Source organism: Emys orbicularis, chromosome 7 (genome assembly GCF_028017835.1).
Source record: "Emys orbicularis isolate rEmyOrb1 chromosome 7, rEmyOrb1.hap1, whole genome shotgun sequence".
Taxonomy (NCBI): domain Eukaryota; kingdom Metazoa; phylum Chordata; order Testudines; family Emydidae; genus Emys; species Emys orbicularis.
In genome coordinates this window covers 111,041,729-111,060,599 of record NC_088689.1, presented here as the reverse complement: position 1 = coordinate 111,060,599, position 18,871 = coordinate 111,041,729, and the positions used below count along the sequence as shown (strand labels likewise).

General features: G+C 41.7%; 1 protein-coding gene across 2 annotated transcripts; it reads right to left on the bottom strand.

Annotated features, from left to right (window-relative positions):
* Positions 1–2,699: 2,699 nt before the first annotated feature.
* Positions 2,700–18,340, bottom strand: TMEM43 (transmembrane protein 43). 2 transcript variants are annotated; one of them, XM_065407631.1, is made up of 13 exons: positions 18,294–18,340; positions 17,204–17,353; positions 15,340–15,474; positions 14,319–14,413; positions 11,826–11,875; positions 11,566–11,568; positions 10,360–10,429; positions 8,209–8,279; positions 7,871–7,992; positions 7,040–7,114; positions 6,846–6,947; positions 4,940–5,057; positions 2,700–3,542 (listed from the first exon to the last, which is right to left on the bottom strand). In XM_065407631.1, exons 1-13 carry the CDS (start codon positions 18,303–18,305, stop codon positions 3,340–3,342), a joined length of 1,206 nt encoding a protein of 401 aa, XP_065263703.1. In that variant the 5' UTR covers positions 18,306–18,340; the 3' UTR covers positions 2,700–3,339. The 2 variants fall into 2 exon arrangements, with proteins under 2 accessions (XP_065263703.1, XP_065263702.1); XM_065407630.1 differs by lacking the exon at positions 11,566–11,568.
* Between the last annotated feature and the right edge of the window lie 531 nt (positions 18,341–18,871).

The window sequence follows — 18,871 nt, the reverse complement described above, 5'->3', positions numbered from 1 at the left end:
TTTTTTAAACGAAGATTAAAAACTTTTTTTAAATGAAAGCTGAGATTCTCAGGTAATTACTTGACTGCAGATGAGGCTTCAAGAAAAACTCTACATATTGCAAGATTTGACAATACTGCAGTAATTACCAGAGGGCCCCTTCAGGGTCTGGGTCCTCCTGTGCAAATACACTGAAAATGGTTCAGGGTATGAGCATGTCCTCATATGTAAGGGCCAGAATCCAACTCTAACTGAAATTTTGGAGTCTTTCCATTGCTTTAAATGGGTCTGAAATAGAGTGACAGCTAGGCATAAATGGAAGATTGAATTTTGGACTGTATCACGGGTGGAGGTTCCTAGCCTGTACAACCAGCATACGAGAAGTTTTATTGCTGCAGTTGTTACTATAGAAACCTTGGTTGTATATATGCAATGAAAGCACCAATTCTGGCTATGCTGCTTAAAAAGAAAATGCACCTTCCATTACATGGAGTTTTGCTTCACGTTATTTGTGTACAAAGTAAGCTATTGGGGATCCATACTTAAAATTGTTCTGATTGTAGAATTAAGCCCAAAGCCCTTAAATATTTAATCCAATAGAACTAGAACCATTACAATAGTTCTAGTTCCATTGTATAATGCCTTTCAAAGAGTTGTGGTGGAGATAGAAATGTTGCTGCAGTTAAATAAGGAAATGTATGCCAAGGTTTAAGCAACTTGCTCAAGGCCTCACAGCAAGTCTGTGGCAAACTAGGAAACAGACCCTGTCTCCAAGTTCTAGTGCTCTTAAACCACTCCACCATGCTGCCTCTAGTACAGATAAAGTACCTTACCATGGATACTAGTAATTCAGGTAATATGAACATGCCTCCTGCTAGGTTAATATTTGAATGCAAATCTACAATTAAACAGTTGCCTTTTTCTTCAGTGTAGTTTTAGTAATGAGCTCGTTTGTCTGCAAGCTGTATGTCTCACTGTATTTAACAGTCTCCAGAAGAGTTTGGACCAGCTGTGGTTACAGCATCTTTAGCACCAAAGCCCAGTTACAAAACCCAAACACACACTTAACCATCTGAGAAACTTTTTTTAATAAAACATACAAAAATTAAGCACTTTGACAGAAAACTGTTTCAAGAGTCTCCATTGTACAGTAGCTGAATGCTGGTTGGGGTTTAAGTTTTAATATATGGAGATATACCTATCTCATAGAACTGGAAGGGACCCCAAAAGGTCATTGAGTCCAGCCCCCGCCTTCATGAGCAAGACCAAGTACTGATTTTTGCCCCAGATCCTTAAGTGACCCCCTCAAGGATTGAACTCACAACCCTGGGTTTAGCAGGCTAATGCTTAAACCACTGAGCATTGTTAAACACATTGTTCCCTAAAAGGAAAACACAATTTGAGGTACTGGAAGATATACTGCAATGATTAAATAGCAGACAAACACTGCATAAGTTTACTAATAGACTATTTGTATATCCAGGCAACCTGCCTAAGAGCCTGTTCCAATTGACTTCATTGGGAGTAGAAGAGGGTCCTAGAGACTTGAAACTGAACCAACACTGGCTGGATACCAACAGGAATAAAAGGGCACCACTTCACAATGATTATTGTTCATTCAAGAAGTAGCAACTGCCCAAAGTTATATTTTACAAGCCATTCTATTTTTTAATAGTTTTGTGCAAAAAAAAAAAAAACCTTTCACAAATTGCCCCATCACTAAAGCCTTGAGAATCTTGTACAAGATGACTACATCTTGTAGTCAACTTTTAAATAGTCCTTGGGCTGTTAGATAAGTTACTAATGCTAATAAATCTAGTACCTACAGAAACTGATTTTAAAAATCACATGGCCTGATTCCTTAAACATGTCACCTGTATGTGTTAAGTGGATTTAAGGACTATGCCTTTCACATTCCTCAGCTTTGGTGTAGTTTCTCCTGTATAAGATCCCAAGCAAGCAAAATCCCCTTCTTCATCCGTTAGATATATTCAAGTAAAATATTGTAGTAAGGGGAAGGAAGCTTTCTTGAAGTTCTTAACTGGACTTTAAGGGATAAGATTTTGAAAACCAAGGTTGAGGTCAGTGAGCTGCCACGTTCCCGCTTTGTGCATGGAATTAGGTATTCTTCTTAAACATCAGTTGTGCTTACAAAAGTGGAAGCACAGGAAAAGGCAGGCTGAAAGACAGCCCCAAGTTGTTAGAAGCAAATGTACTTTTAAAAATAATACAGAAGGGGTTAGCAGAAAAATGTAAACATGAATCAGTGAGAGGTTAGATGTGGAGTTGCTTCCCCCCCTAACATGACACAGCTGAACATTTAGGTTACTAAAGTTTACAAAACATTAACTAATTTTGTAATGATTTAATTTCAATTAAGGTGTTTAAGTATGAGGCAGTTGCAAACCCTGCAAGAGAGTGTTTAAATCCAAACACTACAGCTTATACAAGTACTCAGTTTGTCTCTGATGCATCTTTCATTAGCCAAATGAAGTGAAATAAATGGGAAAACATTACATCAGTTTTTAAGTACAGGAGTTTACACTAGTTTTACAGGTTACATCAGTTCTTAGTTTCAAGCTCTTACGATTTTTGACCTTAGACTATCCCTTTAAGCAGGTGGAATTTGAAATCAGTTTTAAAGTTTTACAAAACAAGGTAGACATGCTAGCAACTTGAAGCTGTCTCATTTGGGCACCCAAAGGGTTCTGAGTAGGTGAAGGCTTTCTGAAAATCGACTTGTTATGTTTTAAAGGGGCCTGAGCAGCCAAAATCACTAATTACTTTTGAAAACCTTACACATTATACATGGCTTTCTAACTACTGAAAACAAATTAAATACATAACACAGCTTTCACTCAGATGCAAGCAGCATTTTGTCTATGAACACGCATTTCAAAACATTGTCAACGTAAGTATATTTCTCTGTGTACATAAGAAAATAGAGGGAATAGTTAAATGAGGCAGGCACACAAAATCTGCTAGAGATTGCACATCATGGATTGCTTAATTAAATCTGTCCCTATTTCCGTGTAAATAGCACACACCATTGTTCTTTTAACAAGTAAGGATTGGCAAATAATTAAGTAACAAATGCTGTTTCCTCCTCTAAATACACAGAATATCACCCACTCCAAACTGCAGCTTCTACAGTTACATTTTCTCATGGATGTATAATAAGCATAAAAAAAACTGCATCTTGGTCTTCTACTGGACTCTCTGGTGCAGGGAGTCAAGATTCTGAACTGTAATGTGCCTTAAGCATGTTGTAATAGCTTGAAACATGATAAATGCACTGGGCTTCAAAGGATTAAAAAAACAGGATCCAAGTGCAAGGGAAAAAAAGGAATTCTTCCATCTTCACTGATGCTTCTTTGGTGGAACCCGGGATTTTGCAATCACAATAGGAACGGCAGACAGCAACCCAATCAGTAGAGCCCATAGTGGGCGGTAGAAGAGCCACCCCACAGAAATAGTTAGCAGGGAGAGTGAGGTGGCTATACAAAAAGCAAAAGCTTTAAGTCCAATATTAACCAGATCTCGAACAACAGGAAACCAATCCACTGTGGTTAGGAAGAAAAATTAAACAGAAAATGAAACATTCGACAATGTGAACAGCTGTAAGTTTTAATACTGCTAAAAAATTGTGGTTAGAGTCCCCATACAGCTGCCAGTGAAATCAACGGAAAGACTCCCATCCACTTCAATGAACAATGGATAAGGTCTTTCCACAGTCCTTTCAATCAGAGGATCTCAGATCACTTTACAAATATGGACAAGGAAAGCAACTGCATCCCAGAGATGTTGAGAAGGGTCATTCCCCTTCTCTTCAGATAGGGAAAGTCAGGCAAAGTAGTTAAATACCTGTTCCAAGATACAACAGTAATTGTATGGCAGAGCTGGTAATAGAATCCAAAGCCTCCTAATGGCCAAGCCTGTCCCATATCTAAATTAAATTAATGGAGGTATCCTATCTCCTAGAACTGGAAGGGACCTTGAAAGGTCATCAAGTCCAGCCCCCTGCCTTCACTAGCAGGACCAAGTACTGATTTTGCCCCAGATCCTTAAGTGGCCCCCCTCAAGGATTGAACTCACAACCCTGGGTTTAGCAGGCCAATACTCAAACCACTGAGCTATCCCTCCCCCCTCTACAAGGCCATCCTTCTGCTTATGTTTAAAGTACATAGGATAGATGTGTGTGAAAGCCACAAGAGGAAAGACTAGGTATAACTGGTCACATTTCACTGAGAACTGGAAATTGCATAAACTTCCCTGAGGAGTCTCAAGTACCATGAATGTTTTTCTCAAAATATGGGATAGATGTTATTTCAGAGCAAGAGGTAGCTCTGGAATTCAATTTATGCAAGTTTAATGTAAAAAACACTCTTTTGCCAAGTTTCTTCTTGTAACATTTGCCTTAAACTAAAATACAAATAATTCAAGCCCATCTTTTTGTTCTGTGTTTGTACAGCGCCTAGCACAGTGGTGGCCTGGGACTCAAGGCATTACTGCAATACAAATAATCACAACAATTCAGACTTCAGACATGGCAGTTCAGTATTTGGAAACAATAGCAGGTCTGATAGAGATGCATGGGGAAAGTCTTTAAAGAACCTGCCCAGCTTGTGTTATCAGTCTCTGACTTTGGTAAGCACCCGCTGGGGACTAGACTGAGAGACGAGACCATGAATTGTGACCTAATCCACATTCTAAATTACATGGGTTCAAGTCTCAAAGTTCTGATCCAGATTTCATACACCCACAAAGCAGACGTTTGGATCTGGGATTTTGGGTCTGATCATTATCGATTTAGAGGCCAATAGCAAAGTTCAGATCCCGATTCAAATTCTCCTCCCCCCAAAAATTCATTTGTGTGTGTCGGTCATTTTATCATTAGGATCCAGTGTTTTGAGTCAGGTCCCATCTCCAAACCGAGCTCTGTTTCTAGTAACAGACTTACCCAAAGTGTAAAGGATTCTGGTCATAAGGTTGATGCCTACAAACATCGCCAGCCAGCCAGCTGCACGGAGACCCCAGGTCTTCATGGTGTTACTTTCATGCTCTTTTTGAAACACCTCCTGAAACCCAAACACTGTTACACATTGCCAATTTCTGGGTTCCTCCAAGCCCCAAATCCTGCTGCTTCCTGAACCTTATGAATAAATACATCACAGCTGATCATGCTTGGAAATATTAATGCTTCCCAAGAGATACAGGGCCATTTGCAATACTATCTTGGCTGCTAAAAGTGTGGCTTTTTTTCCTCCCTCAACAGCAGCCCAACATGTTACAGCAGTGGCCAAACGGCAGGGCCAAGGGCATCTTTGTGGAGTCCTAACTTGGTCCCCAAAATTTTCTGTCACACCTGTGACTAAAGGTGAGGACACACCTGAAAAGTGCACAATTGTTGTTGCTGATGAACTCAAATAAGGAGCATCCATTTCCCTATCAAGAAAGAATCAGATAACCATTTAATCAAAAACTAGTGTGCTTACACCTCTGTAAAGATTGCTGCCTTCTCTCTCTCCTTATTCAAACACATGCACTAAAATCAGCAACCTCCATTGGGACCAGGGAAAATTGTAAAAGAGCTGCATATTAATTAATTTTGTTGTTTTTATTCAGAAGAGATACGTGTGTTTTGCTGACTAGAAATGTGGGCATGTTTCAAAAACAAGACACTGCCTAGCAAACAGTTTTAGTAAAGGAGATTTTCAGAACCACATGTACTACATTAATGAATTAAGTTCACACATGCTTTGAGATGCTCTGCAACTGCTTATAAAGATTTTATAGTAGTAAGACACCTCCTGGAAACTACTTGTATCCTGTTTGGACCAATTTCTACATTGGTGGTGTCTCTGTTTCTGCTGAAGTAAAAATATATTAAGGTTCACATCTTACAATGAAAGTTGTTACTATTTCTTATCTCTTTCCAGATCAGCCTGAAGCAAGAGCCAGTTCACCTGCTTTTGGGAACTCAAATACTTGGCATCAAGGATCTTTGCAGCAGGGCACAAAACAATCACTAATGGAAGCCAACCTGCCAGGGGAGTAAGTGAATCACCAAACTGCTGGAACATGCAGGGTTTATTGGAACCCAGTTAGTTGCCTGAGGGTTCCTACCCAACTTTACTAACAAATTGTTTTTAATGTCTAGGTCCCTTAAAAGGGAAGGATTTTGGAAGGGGTGGGGGTGGAATTACAGGCTTTAATTAAAGAACTAACTTTTTAAAATATCACCTTTAGAAAGTATTTGGGTGATCATGAAACAAACAGATGGCAAACAATGCGGTGGGGGCAAAGAATTTCCAACAGAGTTGTTGCAGCTGAGTTGGTCTCAGGGCATGAGAGAGGCAAGGTGGGTGAGGTAATCTCTTAGGTCCACTAACAGACATTACTGTACCCACAGTCACTCTCTCATTTACAGCAGAAGTAAGCAGTAGCAGAAGGAAGTTATTTTGTGTGGTAACTTTAGCCACAAATCACTATTTAATGAGCAAGAATGAAACAGCCAAACTGGCTACTGCTAATAGGGTAAGAGTACACAGAGTTTGCATTCTTCTGAGACAGAGCAAAGGTTAGGCATACACAAAGACCAGGGTGGGGGGGGGGGATGAGGGAGGTGGACACAGGCTCACAACTTTCTTGCCCTCTAGCAGTGAGATTAGAGGCAGGAAAGGCAATACTCAGACCAGATTTCTCCTGTCCAGTAGCAGACTGGTAACTTACCACCCGATCTTTCCCCTGCAAATGGAACGTGAAGAGGGAGGAAACTCACTGTCCCATTCTCTGCTTCTTGCTACCTCCTCCAGTTTCAATGCTAGCTGTCTCCAATAGTTTACTCATGCTGCGGGATAACTCACCTCAGCAGAGAGATCGCCAGGATAAAGAATCTGCAGAATGTCTCCAGACTTGGTTTGGTACGAAACCAACTGGTCCCCTCGCTGACGAGCAATCACGGTCACCTTACAAGAGGCAGAGGAACCAATCAAAGAGCTTTACTTATTACAGCACTGGGGCCTTAGGGAGAAAATTACTGGAGAACCTGAAGATTTACCACATCTGCTGGGCCCCGGTGGGACTTGTCTCCACTCAGACCCGCATAGAAGAATGAAACACGAAGGTCTCCCACCTGAAAATAGGGAAATCATCATAAGTTAATAAAGATTTACTTCAACAAAAGATTCCCAGCGAAGCCACTCTGCACGGGAATGTCATGGGAGGATGCTGTGCCATAAGGCTTTGCACCAGCATGTGAGACAGCCAGGTAGATTCCTGGGTTGTGATTTTTCCAGGCTGGGTGGGCAGAAGGGGAGGGCTGCAGAGACAGCACAGCTCAAGTCCCAAAGGAGAGCAAGCTTTATGCCACTTTCCCCTCTGTCTGATTTAGGAGTGGCAAGGATGGGCTCCCAAAGAGAGTTACAGTTAGCGCTCCTCAGCCGCAGGCAGGCAGTGCCAGCCAGCATCGACCTGGCTCACTCATTACTGCGCTCAGTTCACTTGCGCTGAGCAGACCTAACTCAGACAAGACCAGTTAGACACCGATGAAACCCACCTATGCGAGAATAGCATTAGCCCTGGTCCTGTTTCTTTAAATTTAAAAGCATCTTCTTAGCCTGTCAGTCTAAGACAGGAAGAAGACACTCAAGAAGAGAAAGAGGAGGGTGAGGGCAGGATCAGAAGTTCCTTTGATATACAGAAATTAATCACTCTTCCATTAGCTCTGCAGTCAGAGCTAAGTTGGCAAACTGCTCAGCACTAGGACTGCCATTGATTTCAATGGGAGACGAGAGTGGCGTGCAGCTTGCAGGATAAAACCCTACTTTTTCTTCGATGAATAGATTTTAGTTGCTGCCTTGATGGTCTTTGCAAAGCCCCTTCATCTTACTTCTGGACGCCCGGGATTCTCGCTGTGATAAAAGTAATCTCCTCTTCGAGTAATGTCAGCATGCGGATCCTCCAATTTCGACAGGCTCATCTGCTTAAAACTGTCAATTTTCTCAACAAGACCTGAGCAGAATAAAGAGCCAAATGTAGGTCTCAGGTGGCGCACTGACTTCAGGATCCATTTTGTTAGCCCTAGACAGCCATTTAAAAGTCCGCCATCCCAAAAGATAATGAACCAAAAGCCATCCGCAGTGCAACGCCAGTGAGCTTAATGGTGTTACACCATTGATGTACTTGACCCAGTGTGTATTTGTTATATAAGTAAAAAACATCCCTTACCTTTTGAAAGAAAGAAACTGCCCACCTGGACGTCAGGAGCAATTGCAGTGAAAGATACCACAGCCATGGCACTTGGGGGAAAGAAATAACCTCTGTATAAATTCTAGTATTATGAGCACACTCTTGACCAACAATATAGAATACACAGAAGCACAAAATACTGTACGCATGCTGATAGAGAGACAGACAGACAAAGACCTGTGAGAGTGAGAGTGTCCCTGTGAGTTAAATAACTGCCATGATGTAAGGATAAATACATTAGAAGATTGTTAGGTGCTCAGATACTACAGTAATAGGACCATTAGTAGTTACTAAGGTTAGAAGGGGCAATTATGATCATCTGGTCTCATTCCTGCATAACACAGGTCAGAGAATTATACCAGGTGATTTTTCACATCTAGCCCATAACTTCTAGTTGAGCTAGAGCATCTCTTTTAGAAAGCCATTTAAGACTTCACATGATGAAGAATCCATCACATTCCTAAGTAACTTGGTCCAAGAGTTAATTACCATTATGGTTTAAAAAATGAATCTTATTTCAAAGTCTGAATTTGCCTAGCTTTAGCTTCCAGCCACTGGATCTTGCTATGCCTTTGTGTCTGGTAAATTAAAGAGCCCTCTATCAGAAATCTTCTCCCCAAGTTGGGACTTAAAAACCATGATCAAGTTATAGTAGTAGCTGAAGCTCCAGTAGTTCTGGAAGCACTTACACATGTGCTTAACTTTACTACCATAAATAGTTCCATTGATAACTCAAGGTAGTAAAGCAAACAAACATGCATAATAAGTGTTTGAAGGATCAAAGCCCAAGATACATATAGAGAGAGCACCCTATAAAAGAAAGAATAAATTCAAAGACCATATCTTTTCCCTACAAACTGTTTCTTAGAATTTGAGTCTCTTACACTTATAATAGCTAATGAGGGGATAAGGCACTTTGACACATTTAAAACCGACTTGAAAGACATAGGTTCCCATCAGAAAGGCATGAACTGTAAATTTTAGTGTTCAAATTGGTGGGTTTCAGTCAGGCATGTAACTCATTTACAATGGCATTCACAGCTTTTATGGCTTGCACCATTTGACTCTGGGCTGCTACATATTTTATTGTTATTCCTGTGGCAGCCCTACAAGCAGAATGTGATTTGCTTTCAAATAATAATCTTAATGGTAGATCTGGTTGGAAAATGTCAATAAAAAAATAAAGGAAAACTGACAACAGTCCCTCCACCCTGCCATGTTTTCTGACCAGCTCTAAGTTATTCACATTGCTCATGGTGCCAATTTGTTAAAAATACATTGAATATATTGGAAACAAAATTCCACTTGCATAAAAATGCTTCAGTTTATGGGACATTTGTGAAAGTCCAGATCTCCAAAGCAAAGACGCAGAGATTTTGCAAAATCCCAAATGCCCGTTTTCCCACCTATCCTTATAGACATTCTTTGCCACATCACACCACTGGAAAATGCTCAGATACTACCATGTTTAGGGTAGTATAAGAACCTGTATGTAATATTATTTGTATTACCATAGTGCTTAGGAGCTTCTAAATCAGAACCCCACTGTGCTAGGCACTGTACAAACACAGGACAAAAAGAAGGTCCCTACCCCAAGGATCTTACAAGAATAACTCAAAAGTTAATAACTCAATAAGTCAAAATGTGGCAGCAAGGAGTAATTAAAAATAAATTATGCCTTGAGTGACTGACACAAACCAATCTGTGATCTTGCATATGCGCTGTCAAAAGATGCGTGCACTATTGCATCTGGCATGACAATCACACGGGATGTCATTCTATTTTTGTATTTTTAATAGCTCCATGCTTCACTGATGGATTATGAAAGTCAGAAAGGAATCCTTTCTAGTTTTCATACTTGGAGGCAGCACACTCCAGGGGCACAATACAGTTGAAGTCAGGAAGACCCCCTGCCTATTAATTATTATCTATAATATAAATAACTTAATCTTGGCTCCACTGTTGATTCACTGTGGTACCCTTGAGCAAATCCCCTCCCGCGCCGTGTCTGTACCTCAGTTTCCCCACCTATAAAACAACAATAATTTTCACTACCTCACAGAGTGCTGTAAGGATTAGTCAGTTAGCATGTGTATCAAATTCAAAATATTATATTAAAGTCAGAATTACCTGGGGTTTTTATGGCCAATCTCTCGATCAAAGTTTCTGCTGTTCACAACTTCTGATTTCCATTCAGTGTCTAAGGAAAATGGGACAGAAGTTGGGAAGAGAAGAGTTAAAAACACTAAAATCAGGAATGTTCTGCTTAAATGCCACAGATGGAGACGACAAGCTTTAGGCAAGGTGCCTTATACTTGCAGTAACAGTCTTTACACCAAGATGTACATTTAAAAAGGTTTCCTATATACACCTACGTCTCATGACATATTTATAAAGGAATGGAAGGATTTAGGGAAAGACTACCTGGTGTGAAATCCTGGCTCCTCTAAAGTCAATGGGAGTTTTGACACTGACTTTAGTGGAGCCAGGATTCCACCCCGGTTCCCATCACTGGATGATTTCTGGCTGGCTGAGAAGGGATAACTGTTCTGCTGGAACAAGCTGGTTCAGTGTGGAGATCCAGCAGACAGAGAGGGGAAGAAGCCCCTGTAGGACACAAAGTTGTGCTACTGTCTTCACCGCAAAGAAACACAAAGCAGCTTCTTGAGATGCTCAGTATCTGGCAGCTTCCTTCTTACTCCTGCAGCATTATAATCTCTTCCCTCTTCTTTGTGCAGCTCATCTGCTAAATAAGGAAAGCTCCATGTTTCCATGCAGGGACAAAGACAAAGCAAGGGATCCACATTAAAGGGTGAAGTGGGGGTGCTTGCATGGAATGCTCTCTTGTGTGACCTACTGACAACTATTGGATGGAACACACCGGTCCAGTCTATATTAGTTCCCTTCTAATGTAGGGCAGCTCCTTTAGCTCACAGCCACCAGTTCTGGTCCTGATATATCTCCATATCAGGGAGCTCTATATTCCAATAGGCTGATGGTATTTTTTATAATCATGCACATGCATTGTTACATACCCACATTACATGCCCATGTGCTTGAATCAGGGACAAATGAGGCTCAGAGACTAATCTCCTGAGATGTGATGACTCAGAGTCAGAGTATTTATTTTCTGCCATCGGGTAGCTCAGAATAAGAGGAAAATAATCCTCTCTACTGCTTCTGCCAGATGTGCATTATAGTTTTTGCCAAATGCTTGTCAAAAGGCGGAGGCACTCAAGATACTGGGCGTTTCCACTGGCTGACACCAGTGCCTGAGCAGTCTTTCAATACATTACATATACAGTATGAAGTACACATGCCACTCCTCCCAGTCACCCGCTCTGATTATCCAAGCCTGAAGACATTTTGGGATTTCTAGGTTATTCATGAACAGCGTCCCAGTTTGGTCCTCATCTCAATTACCTCATGGAACAAAGTCTCTGCCATTTGCTAAGGGAGCATGGAATGAATCTTTCCCTGTTCCTCCAAACTCCTTTCCTCTCTTCCTAGTAGGGCACTATAGGACTTATTTTTAAATCAGCATGCAAACCACATTTTGAATTCAAAGGGGGAGTACTGTGCATTGATAAACTTACTATAAGAATATCTTGTTTCTTTCTTAACTTCGCCATTCTCCTCATATTCTCTGCAGAAGAAAACACACACAGCATGAAGGTCAGGACAGGGCCCACCGCACAAGTGAAACTTAAGGAAGCCCATGGGAAACCAAGCACAAGCCAAACTTATCTTTAGAATGAAGTGAACATTTCCCTAAATAATGGATTCTGAACAGCAAGGTCAGGGGGGAATCCTGCAGACAGGTATCATGAAGTGGCACACACCCTGCCCTTCCCATATAGCTAACTGGAAGGGAGGTGTCCACTAGATTAGTGGTGGGGAGCCCGATATGGGAAGGACTGAGAACCACTGCCCTAAACCAAGGACTCTTACTGCCATTAGCATCATATGCATATTATAGGTAGTTACTGTGATGGCAGTGTGTAGAGTACAGACACCTACTCTAGAATAGAGACAGTACCCAGCTAGCACAGGTATACATAGCGGAGTAGACAGTGAGGCACAGCTTTGGTGAGTAGAGTAGAGATTCCTACATCCCTGAACCCTACAGTATATACCCCACACAGCTCTATACCACACCCAACCAATGCCTCCCATGTCTACACTGCTGCCTCCCTGCTGCCAGAGCCTTTCCCTCCTGCAGTGAAAGGCTCCAGCAGCGGGGAAAGGCTCTGGCAGAGGGGAGCTGACAGATCCTTTCCCCGCTGCTGAAGCCCTGGACTGTGGCGCGCTACACACTGCAGTGACAAGTGCGGATGTAGCTGCCTTTCACTGTGGCGTGTAGCTACATGTGTGGTGCCCGTACTTTACACAGTGCTGTAAATGTAGACACTCTCTAAATTGGGGACCTCTTGTTTTCTGCATCTTCATAATTTTCTAGATGATTGTTTTCTGAGTGTTATAACAGTTTCCCAAATAGTGAGTCCTGATTCCATACCCAAAGCTACAGACATCCATAACAAGTTTTTATGATAGCAAATTATGTTGTTGTTTAAATGTCAGTAAAATAATCAGTAAATAATAATAATAATGCTTTGCTCTTCTATTGCACCTGTCAGCAAAGCAGCTAAAAGACCTTTCCTACATTCCCTCTTGAAAGCTTCACAGCCCACTGGGACGAAGGTGCCACTAAGATTATTACAGGCAAACTCCAATGAACTGAAAGTTTTGGATGACCCCGAGACATTCAAGAAACTGGAATTTACAGAAATTAATTTTGGTTTTTTATATGACTGTTGAAATTGGGGGGGAGGGGTAGAAAAAGTTTGGATAATCCAAAATTCAGATACTGTTTTTCTCGTGTAGCCATTTTATAGATGGGCGAATTGAGACAGAGGAAATTAAGTGATTTGCCCAAGGCCACATACTGAGTCACGGCTGTTGGCAGGGCTGAGAATATAACCCATGAATCTGGATTCCCAGGCCTCTGTTCTAACCAGTATATCATACTAAATATATTTTAAAACATTTTAGGTTATGTTAAGATCATGGTATTGATTAGACACTTTCACAGAGTTTAAGGCCAGAAGGGACCCTTAGATTATCTAATCTGATTAAGTTTCACCTAGTTACCCATTCACGGCATTCCAGCCAATGATCAAGGGCTGTAGTTTACCACAGAATTCACATCTTAAATTGTGGGTTTTACTTGTTCTAAGAAAGTTCATCATCATCAAGGGGAGGAAAGGAAGAATCCATGTTTAACATGGAGAGGTTTCCAGATCCAGCAGAAGCCATTTAAAATGTGTTTACTTTCTGGCAAAGGAGGTCAAAAATGAGCTTGTGCCTCCATTCTCGAGTTTGAGAGTTCAACAGTGGAGAGGGTTCAGCAGGGCGATACCAGAAAGTGTTCTCTACTCTGCAGCTAGACTTTGCACTTAAAAAACTTAAGACATCAGGAGCAAATGCTTCGAGATTATGGGCTGCAAAATGATCAATGCAGGGAGAAGTCCTAGGCAATACTGAGCCACAGAGACTCATGGAAGTCAGCAGGGTTCCGCAGGGGCACATCCACATTGATCAGTCTGTACGATCCTTAGTGCCACTTTAAAAAAAAAAATCATTGATTTCTATACTTTTTAGAAAAGTGTATTCAACCGTTTTTGTAAATTATTATAAGTTATGCATGTGTGGATTCTACAGACATCAACAAATTAATATTCCAGGAGCCTATGGAATTGTATCAGAAAATAGAAGGTAAAAGCCACAGCTGTATCTTAGATTTCAAGAGGTCTGATATAGTACTATATGAGGTTAGGGGATGGGGAAAACATTTCACATACTGCTGGAGGTTGTTGGGATTCTCCTGCAATTGGATCCACCTGCATAGAGCTCATTACAGGATTGGGGCCATAATCACTAAACCAAAATTAAATGAAATTGTGAAAACCCAAGGGCTCTAGGGCCATCACGTTATCAAAAAAAAAAAAAAAAGGTAATTAGCCAGTGCCTTTTCCTTAAATTGTGATTGGATTCTGGTAAGAAGTCAAAATGATGAGCCTATGACTTACTTGGAGTCTTCATATTCTACCCATTGATACATTTCAACCTGACGTTTCAGTTTGACAGCCTGGATGGAGAGCCCATAGCTGGGATCAAACAAAGGCTATAGGATATAAATAAAATACAAGTCAGTCTAAAAAGCTGCATCTCAGACAACTCCAAACTGCATTTTTTCATTATTGATTCTAGCAGAGCAGATCTTGTGAATTTATCTTGGGGAGAGCTCACTTTGTGATGAAAAAGTAAAGGGGATGTCATGTAAAATTTTTCCTTCAAAAACACTCTGAAATAAAAAGAAAAAGGCCCCAGTGACATACAGCAAGACAGATGATGGAATAAAAGTATAACAACACATCAGGAACAATTATTTCTCTGAATTTCTAAGCTGTAGCTTCTTTCATCTGAGGATCTTGAAGAATTTTACACACATTAATTAAGCTTCCCAAAACCACATGATAAGAACGTATCTCCATTTTGTGGATGAGACACCACATTTATCACTGTAAAAAGTATGTGAAATTTCATGAAGCCACAGAGATATCTCAGTGATGGATAGGATGTAAAAACCCTATTTGCTTATACCACTGGTGAATTTGACCTGAAGAATCCAAGACAGCAAGCCATTGGCACAGCAAGGAAATTGAGCCAGGATTCCTGGTTCTCACTTCTAACCATTAAACCATGCATGAACCCATTTGAAGAGAACCTTTTATTCTTTTCTGCTGACCGCTATTCCATCACATTCTCGCTTGCAAAAAGAACTGACCACAAACAACATCACTATCTCTGGAATAACCCAGAAGATGCACAGCCTCTGCAGCGTAAGATCCTCAGGACTTTGTGTCTTCAGGAACGCACAGCTGGCTCCCAAACACACAGCACAGGAATGGGGAGGAACATTTCCAGATGGGAGGTTTACAGCCCACAGTAGTATTTCATATCAAGCAAGTATAGGTTTAATCTGGCAGTAAAGAGTTTTCCTTCCTTTTAGTTCATGCATTATTTTCAAACCAACTATTGTTTATTTACCTTTGATGTTCTAAGGGCACCTGACAAGTGCACTAGTTTTCCCTCATTCTGTTGAAACACGCTGTGAATATTGTCAAGAGGGACCACGAGAGAAAGCCCCTCATCAAGGGAAGTGGCTGTCTTCAAAGCTCGTCCCTGTAGTCAATTAAAAGAGAAAAAAGAACATGTGGAGGTACAGTCACAGAGGGCCACTTTGTTAGTTTAGTAGGAGTTGGGGCCACAGCTTCCATGAAGTGCTAATAGGTTCAGCCTCCATGGATGTAACCACGGAACACATCTGCACTTCCAAGCTGTCACAATCTTATGTCTGATACTTAAGAGAGTAGTACTTATTTGTGAAACTAACCCCACCGATGTTAATGGAACTACTCATGTGCACAGGGATTACTCCCATGAGTAAGAGTTTGTGGGATAATTAGACTAGCAATAACAGGTGGCACCCTTAAAAAAAAACCCCACTTCCCACACATGTAGTTCTACTGAAGAAAACAACTGCTCTTGATTTACACTAGCATGAGAGCTCAATCCAGCAATCCTTATGCATGTAACACTCACAATGACTTTGATGGATGTTGCAGGCACATACAAGTTGCAGGCTAGGACCCTAAAATTACTCTCTCTCACCTTTTACCTTACCTGTTGTTTTTGAATAACTGTAATGGTGATACCATCGTGACTCTGTTCCACTGTCCAATTGTTCTGATTTACTATCTAGCCATTTTTTCTTCCCTTATTTTCAGATTATTGTTCCTTGTCCTACAATCTCCTAAACCTGTGAACAGTTCCCTTCCTTCATTTATATAGCGATGGTTAGAAACTGTAGATGAAAATCTGAAATACAATTTCACAAAATTCTGCTCCCACCCCAAAGTTTCCAACCAGCTCTAAGTATAAATACCTTCAGGATAACAGATTATGGCCTCAATCCCGCAAACTCTTACACATGCACTTAACTTTACTACCTATGAGTAGTTCTGTTGATTTCAACGGGACTTCTCATGGTAGTAAAATTGAGAACATAATCAGACTAGGAATGAATTAAAATAGACAGTTTGACATAATGCATTAAATAACCTTAAGGATAATTTATCTGCCCAGTTTGGCTAGATGTATTCAGTTCCTTTCATGTAAGTAGAATCAAGCTAACTGAAAATTTAGCCTTGCAATATACCAAGAGAATGAGGAAGCAATGAGAGAATAAAAACCAGGCTGGATAAAAATGATCACCCCGCTCGCTAATGGTAAGCCATTTTCTGAGACTGGTGAAACAAGTCAGCTAGACAACCTCCAATTCCCATATTCAATAGTGCTTCATTCTGTGCTCCTGCAGCACATCAGCTCCCTCCTCACTACAACTGCCTCTCAGCTGTGCAGCACGGAGCAGAAATTATGTACACAAATGAGGTGCACTAGCACATAGCACACACATGCAAGTCCATGCAAACTCTTCCAATCACACTTGTCATGTGCTGTTGACCCACCTTTCTCTGCACTTCCCAGTCAAGATCCATTGGCAGTGGAGTGGATTATCTTACTCAGTCATATTCTCTCTCTACTCTCCACACTCAGTTCTAGATAAAATCTCCATATATGGCTCTACCATCCCATCTCATATCCTGCTGTAACACTCCCATCTTCTAGGGGGTGTTACAGGACCAGCCTGCAATTCAGGCTCTCCACATACATGCCACCTCTCTCACGTGTAAATTACTAATGAATCCTGGAGACAATCTGAACAGTTCAGCAACATAGTGTTACAAACATTTTAGCAAGAAGAGCTTTGTCTTGAAGAACACTGGACTTTGGGCATAGAGGTAAACATGGACTTGAAAAGAAATTCAAAGGTCAATAGTGTTTCACTTACCTCATTGGTAAAAAGAAGGTAGAAAGAGAGAGAAAATGCCGCAAGTCCAATTAGCATCCCTCCAGCAGTGTCACTGAGTCTCTCCAGAAACCCTGGCTTGGGCTCACTTGTGATTTTAACATTTTCTTTCTTGCTGCTTGTGTCAGAGAACTGGCAAAGAAAAACAAACACTAAATAACTTCTTAGCTAAGGCAGAAATTGCTGTGCCACTCACGGGGGCCCCTTGTTTAAAAGGCACATCTCCTGATTTAGAGCAAACCTGATCTCTCTCCCAGTTAAACATTTGTCTCATCTCACTTTTATTACTTTTAGTTATTTATACCAGAAAAACTGTAAATAAACTGAGGTTTATTGAATGAGGTAATTTACACAATAATAGTCCGGTGTATTCTTTAAAGCTTCCTGAGCTATGTTTTGTTAGGTTTCTCATTTTGTGTCAGTAGCACATATTTGGGCGTTGGCAGGTTAAATTACATTCCTGGCACCTCTACCATATAAAAGTGGAGCTGTGACTAACAGACAATATTTTACATTACTATGGAATAACTGACAGTATTTTTCAAAAGTAAAGACCACTCTCCCTCTTATGAAGCATCTTGGGCAATAAATGGAGACAGCTGATTTGATCTAAACACATATTATTCTATTGTCTTCAGATTAAAAGCAAGATAATATTGGAGTGGAGGCACTCGGTAGTTATATTGGTGGTGAGGAATAGCTAGAAACAGTTTTATAATTGCTTTAGGTAGCTAAATAAGATTTGCAGGTTTGGGGATTTTTTTAGAAAATGCTCAGGAAGGGAGTGACCATCCCACCACTTTTTGTTCCAATCTGAGCATTGCATGTAGGATATAAAAATTGGGTTATAGCCAAACTGCCTCTTACAACCACACACACACTTCCCGCAGCACCACGAAGCTACCCAGTTAAAATACAACACGGTAGAGAGGCGGGGAGACTACGAGGTGCCACCGCGTCCCGGAGGGAGAAGCAGCCAGCGGGCAGGAGCGGGGGTGACAGGCAGCGCGGGGGGTGGTAACGTGAGTTATTCAAACAGACGAAGGCTCCCCACCCGGACTCACATACTTACATGCCCGGACATCTTCAGCCTCAGCCGGGCGCGGCTTAAGCCCGGGCTAACGCAGCGGAGACGGACACCCGCGCTGAGCTCGCCCCGCCAGGCTCCCAACCCGGCACTGCCCCAGAGACCCCTCCACTGCCCCGCTCCCCGATGCACAGACTCTGAGCGCAGCGCAGCGCGAAAGTTGCCGCCCTAGGGACACACGGTTGCATATAGAACTTTAGCCCGGCAGCTGAGCCCCAGGGCAAGGCATGCTGGGAAATGTGGTTCCAAACTGAGAGTTGGCGTAGGGCATGCTGGGCAATGTAGTTTCAAGTTTTGTCGCCGTGGGGCATGCTGGGAAATGTAGTCCATGCGTTGGTTCGGGCAATCGAATCCGAGCCCTGACAGAAGCTCGCTGTCACAGGGCACGATGGGAAATGCAGTCCTGTGTCTGTAAGAAGCGCGGCAAAACCCAAAGCACGCCGGGATAGGCAGAAGGGTGGCCCGCAAAGCTCCTGGTCTTTGCTGCGGCCCCCGCTTTCCTAACTGCTCCTCCGTGGAGCTGCGGCCGATAGAGGGCGCCCACTTCGCAGCCATCAGGGTCT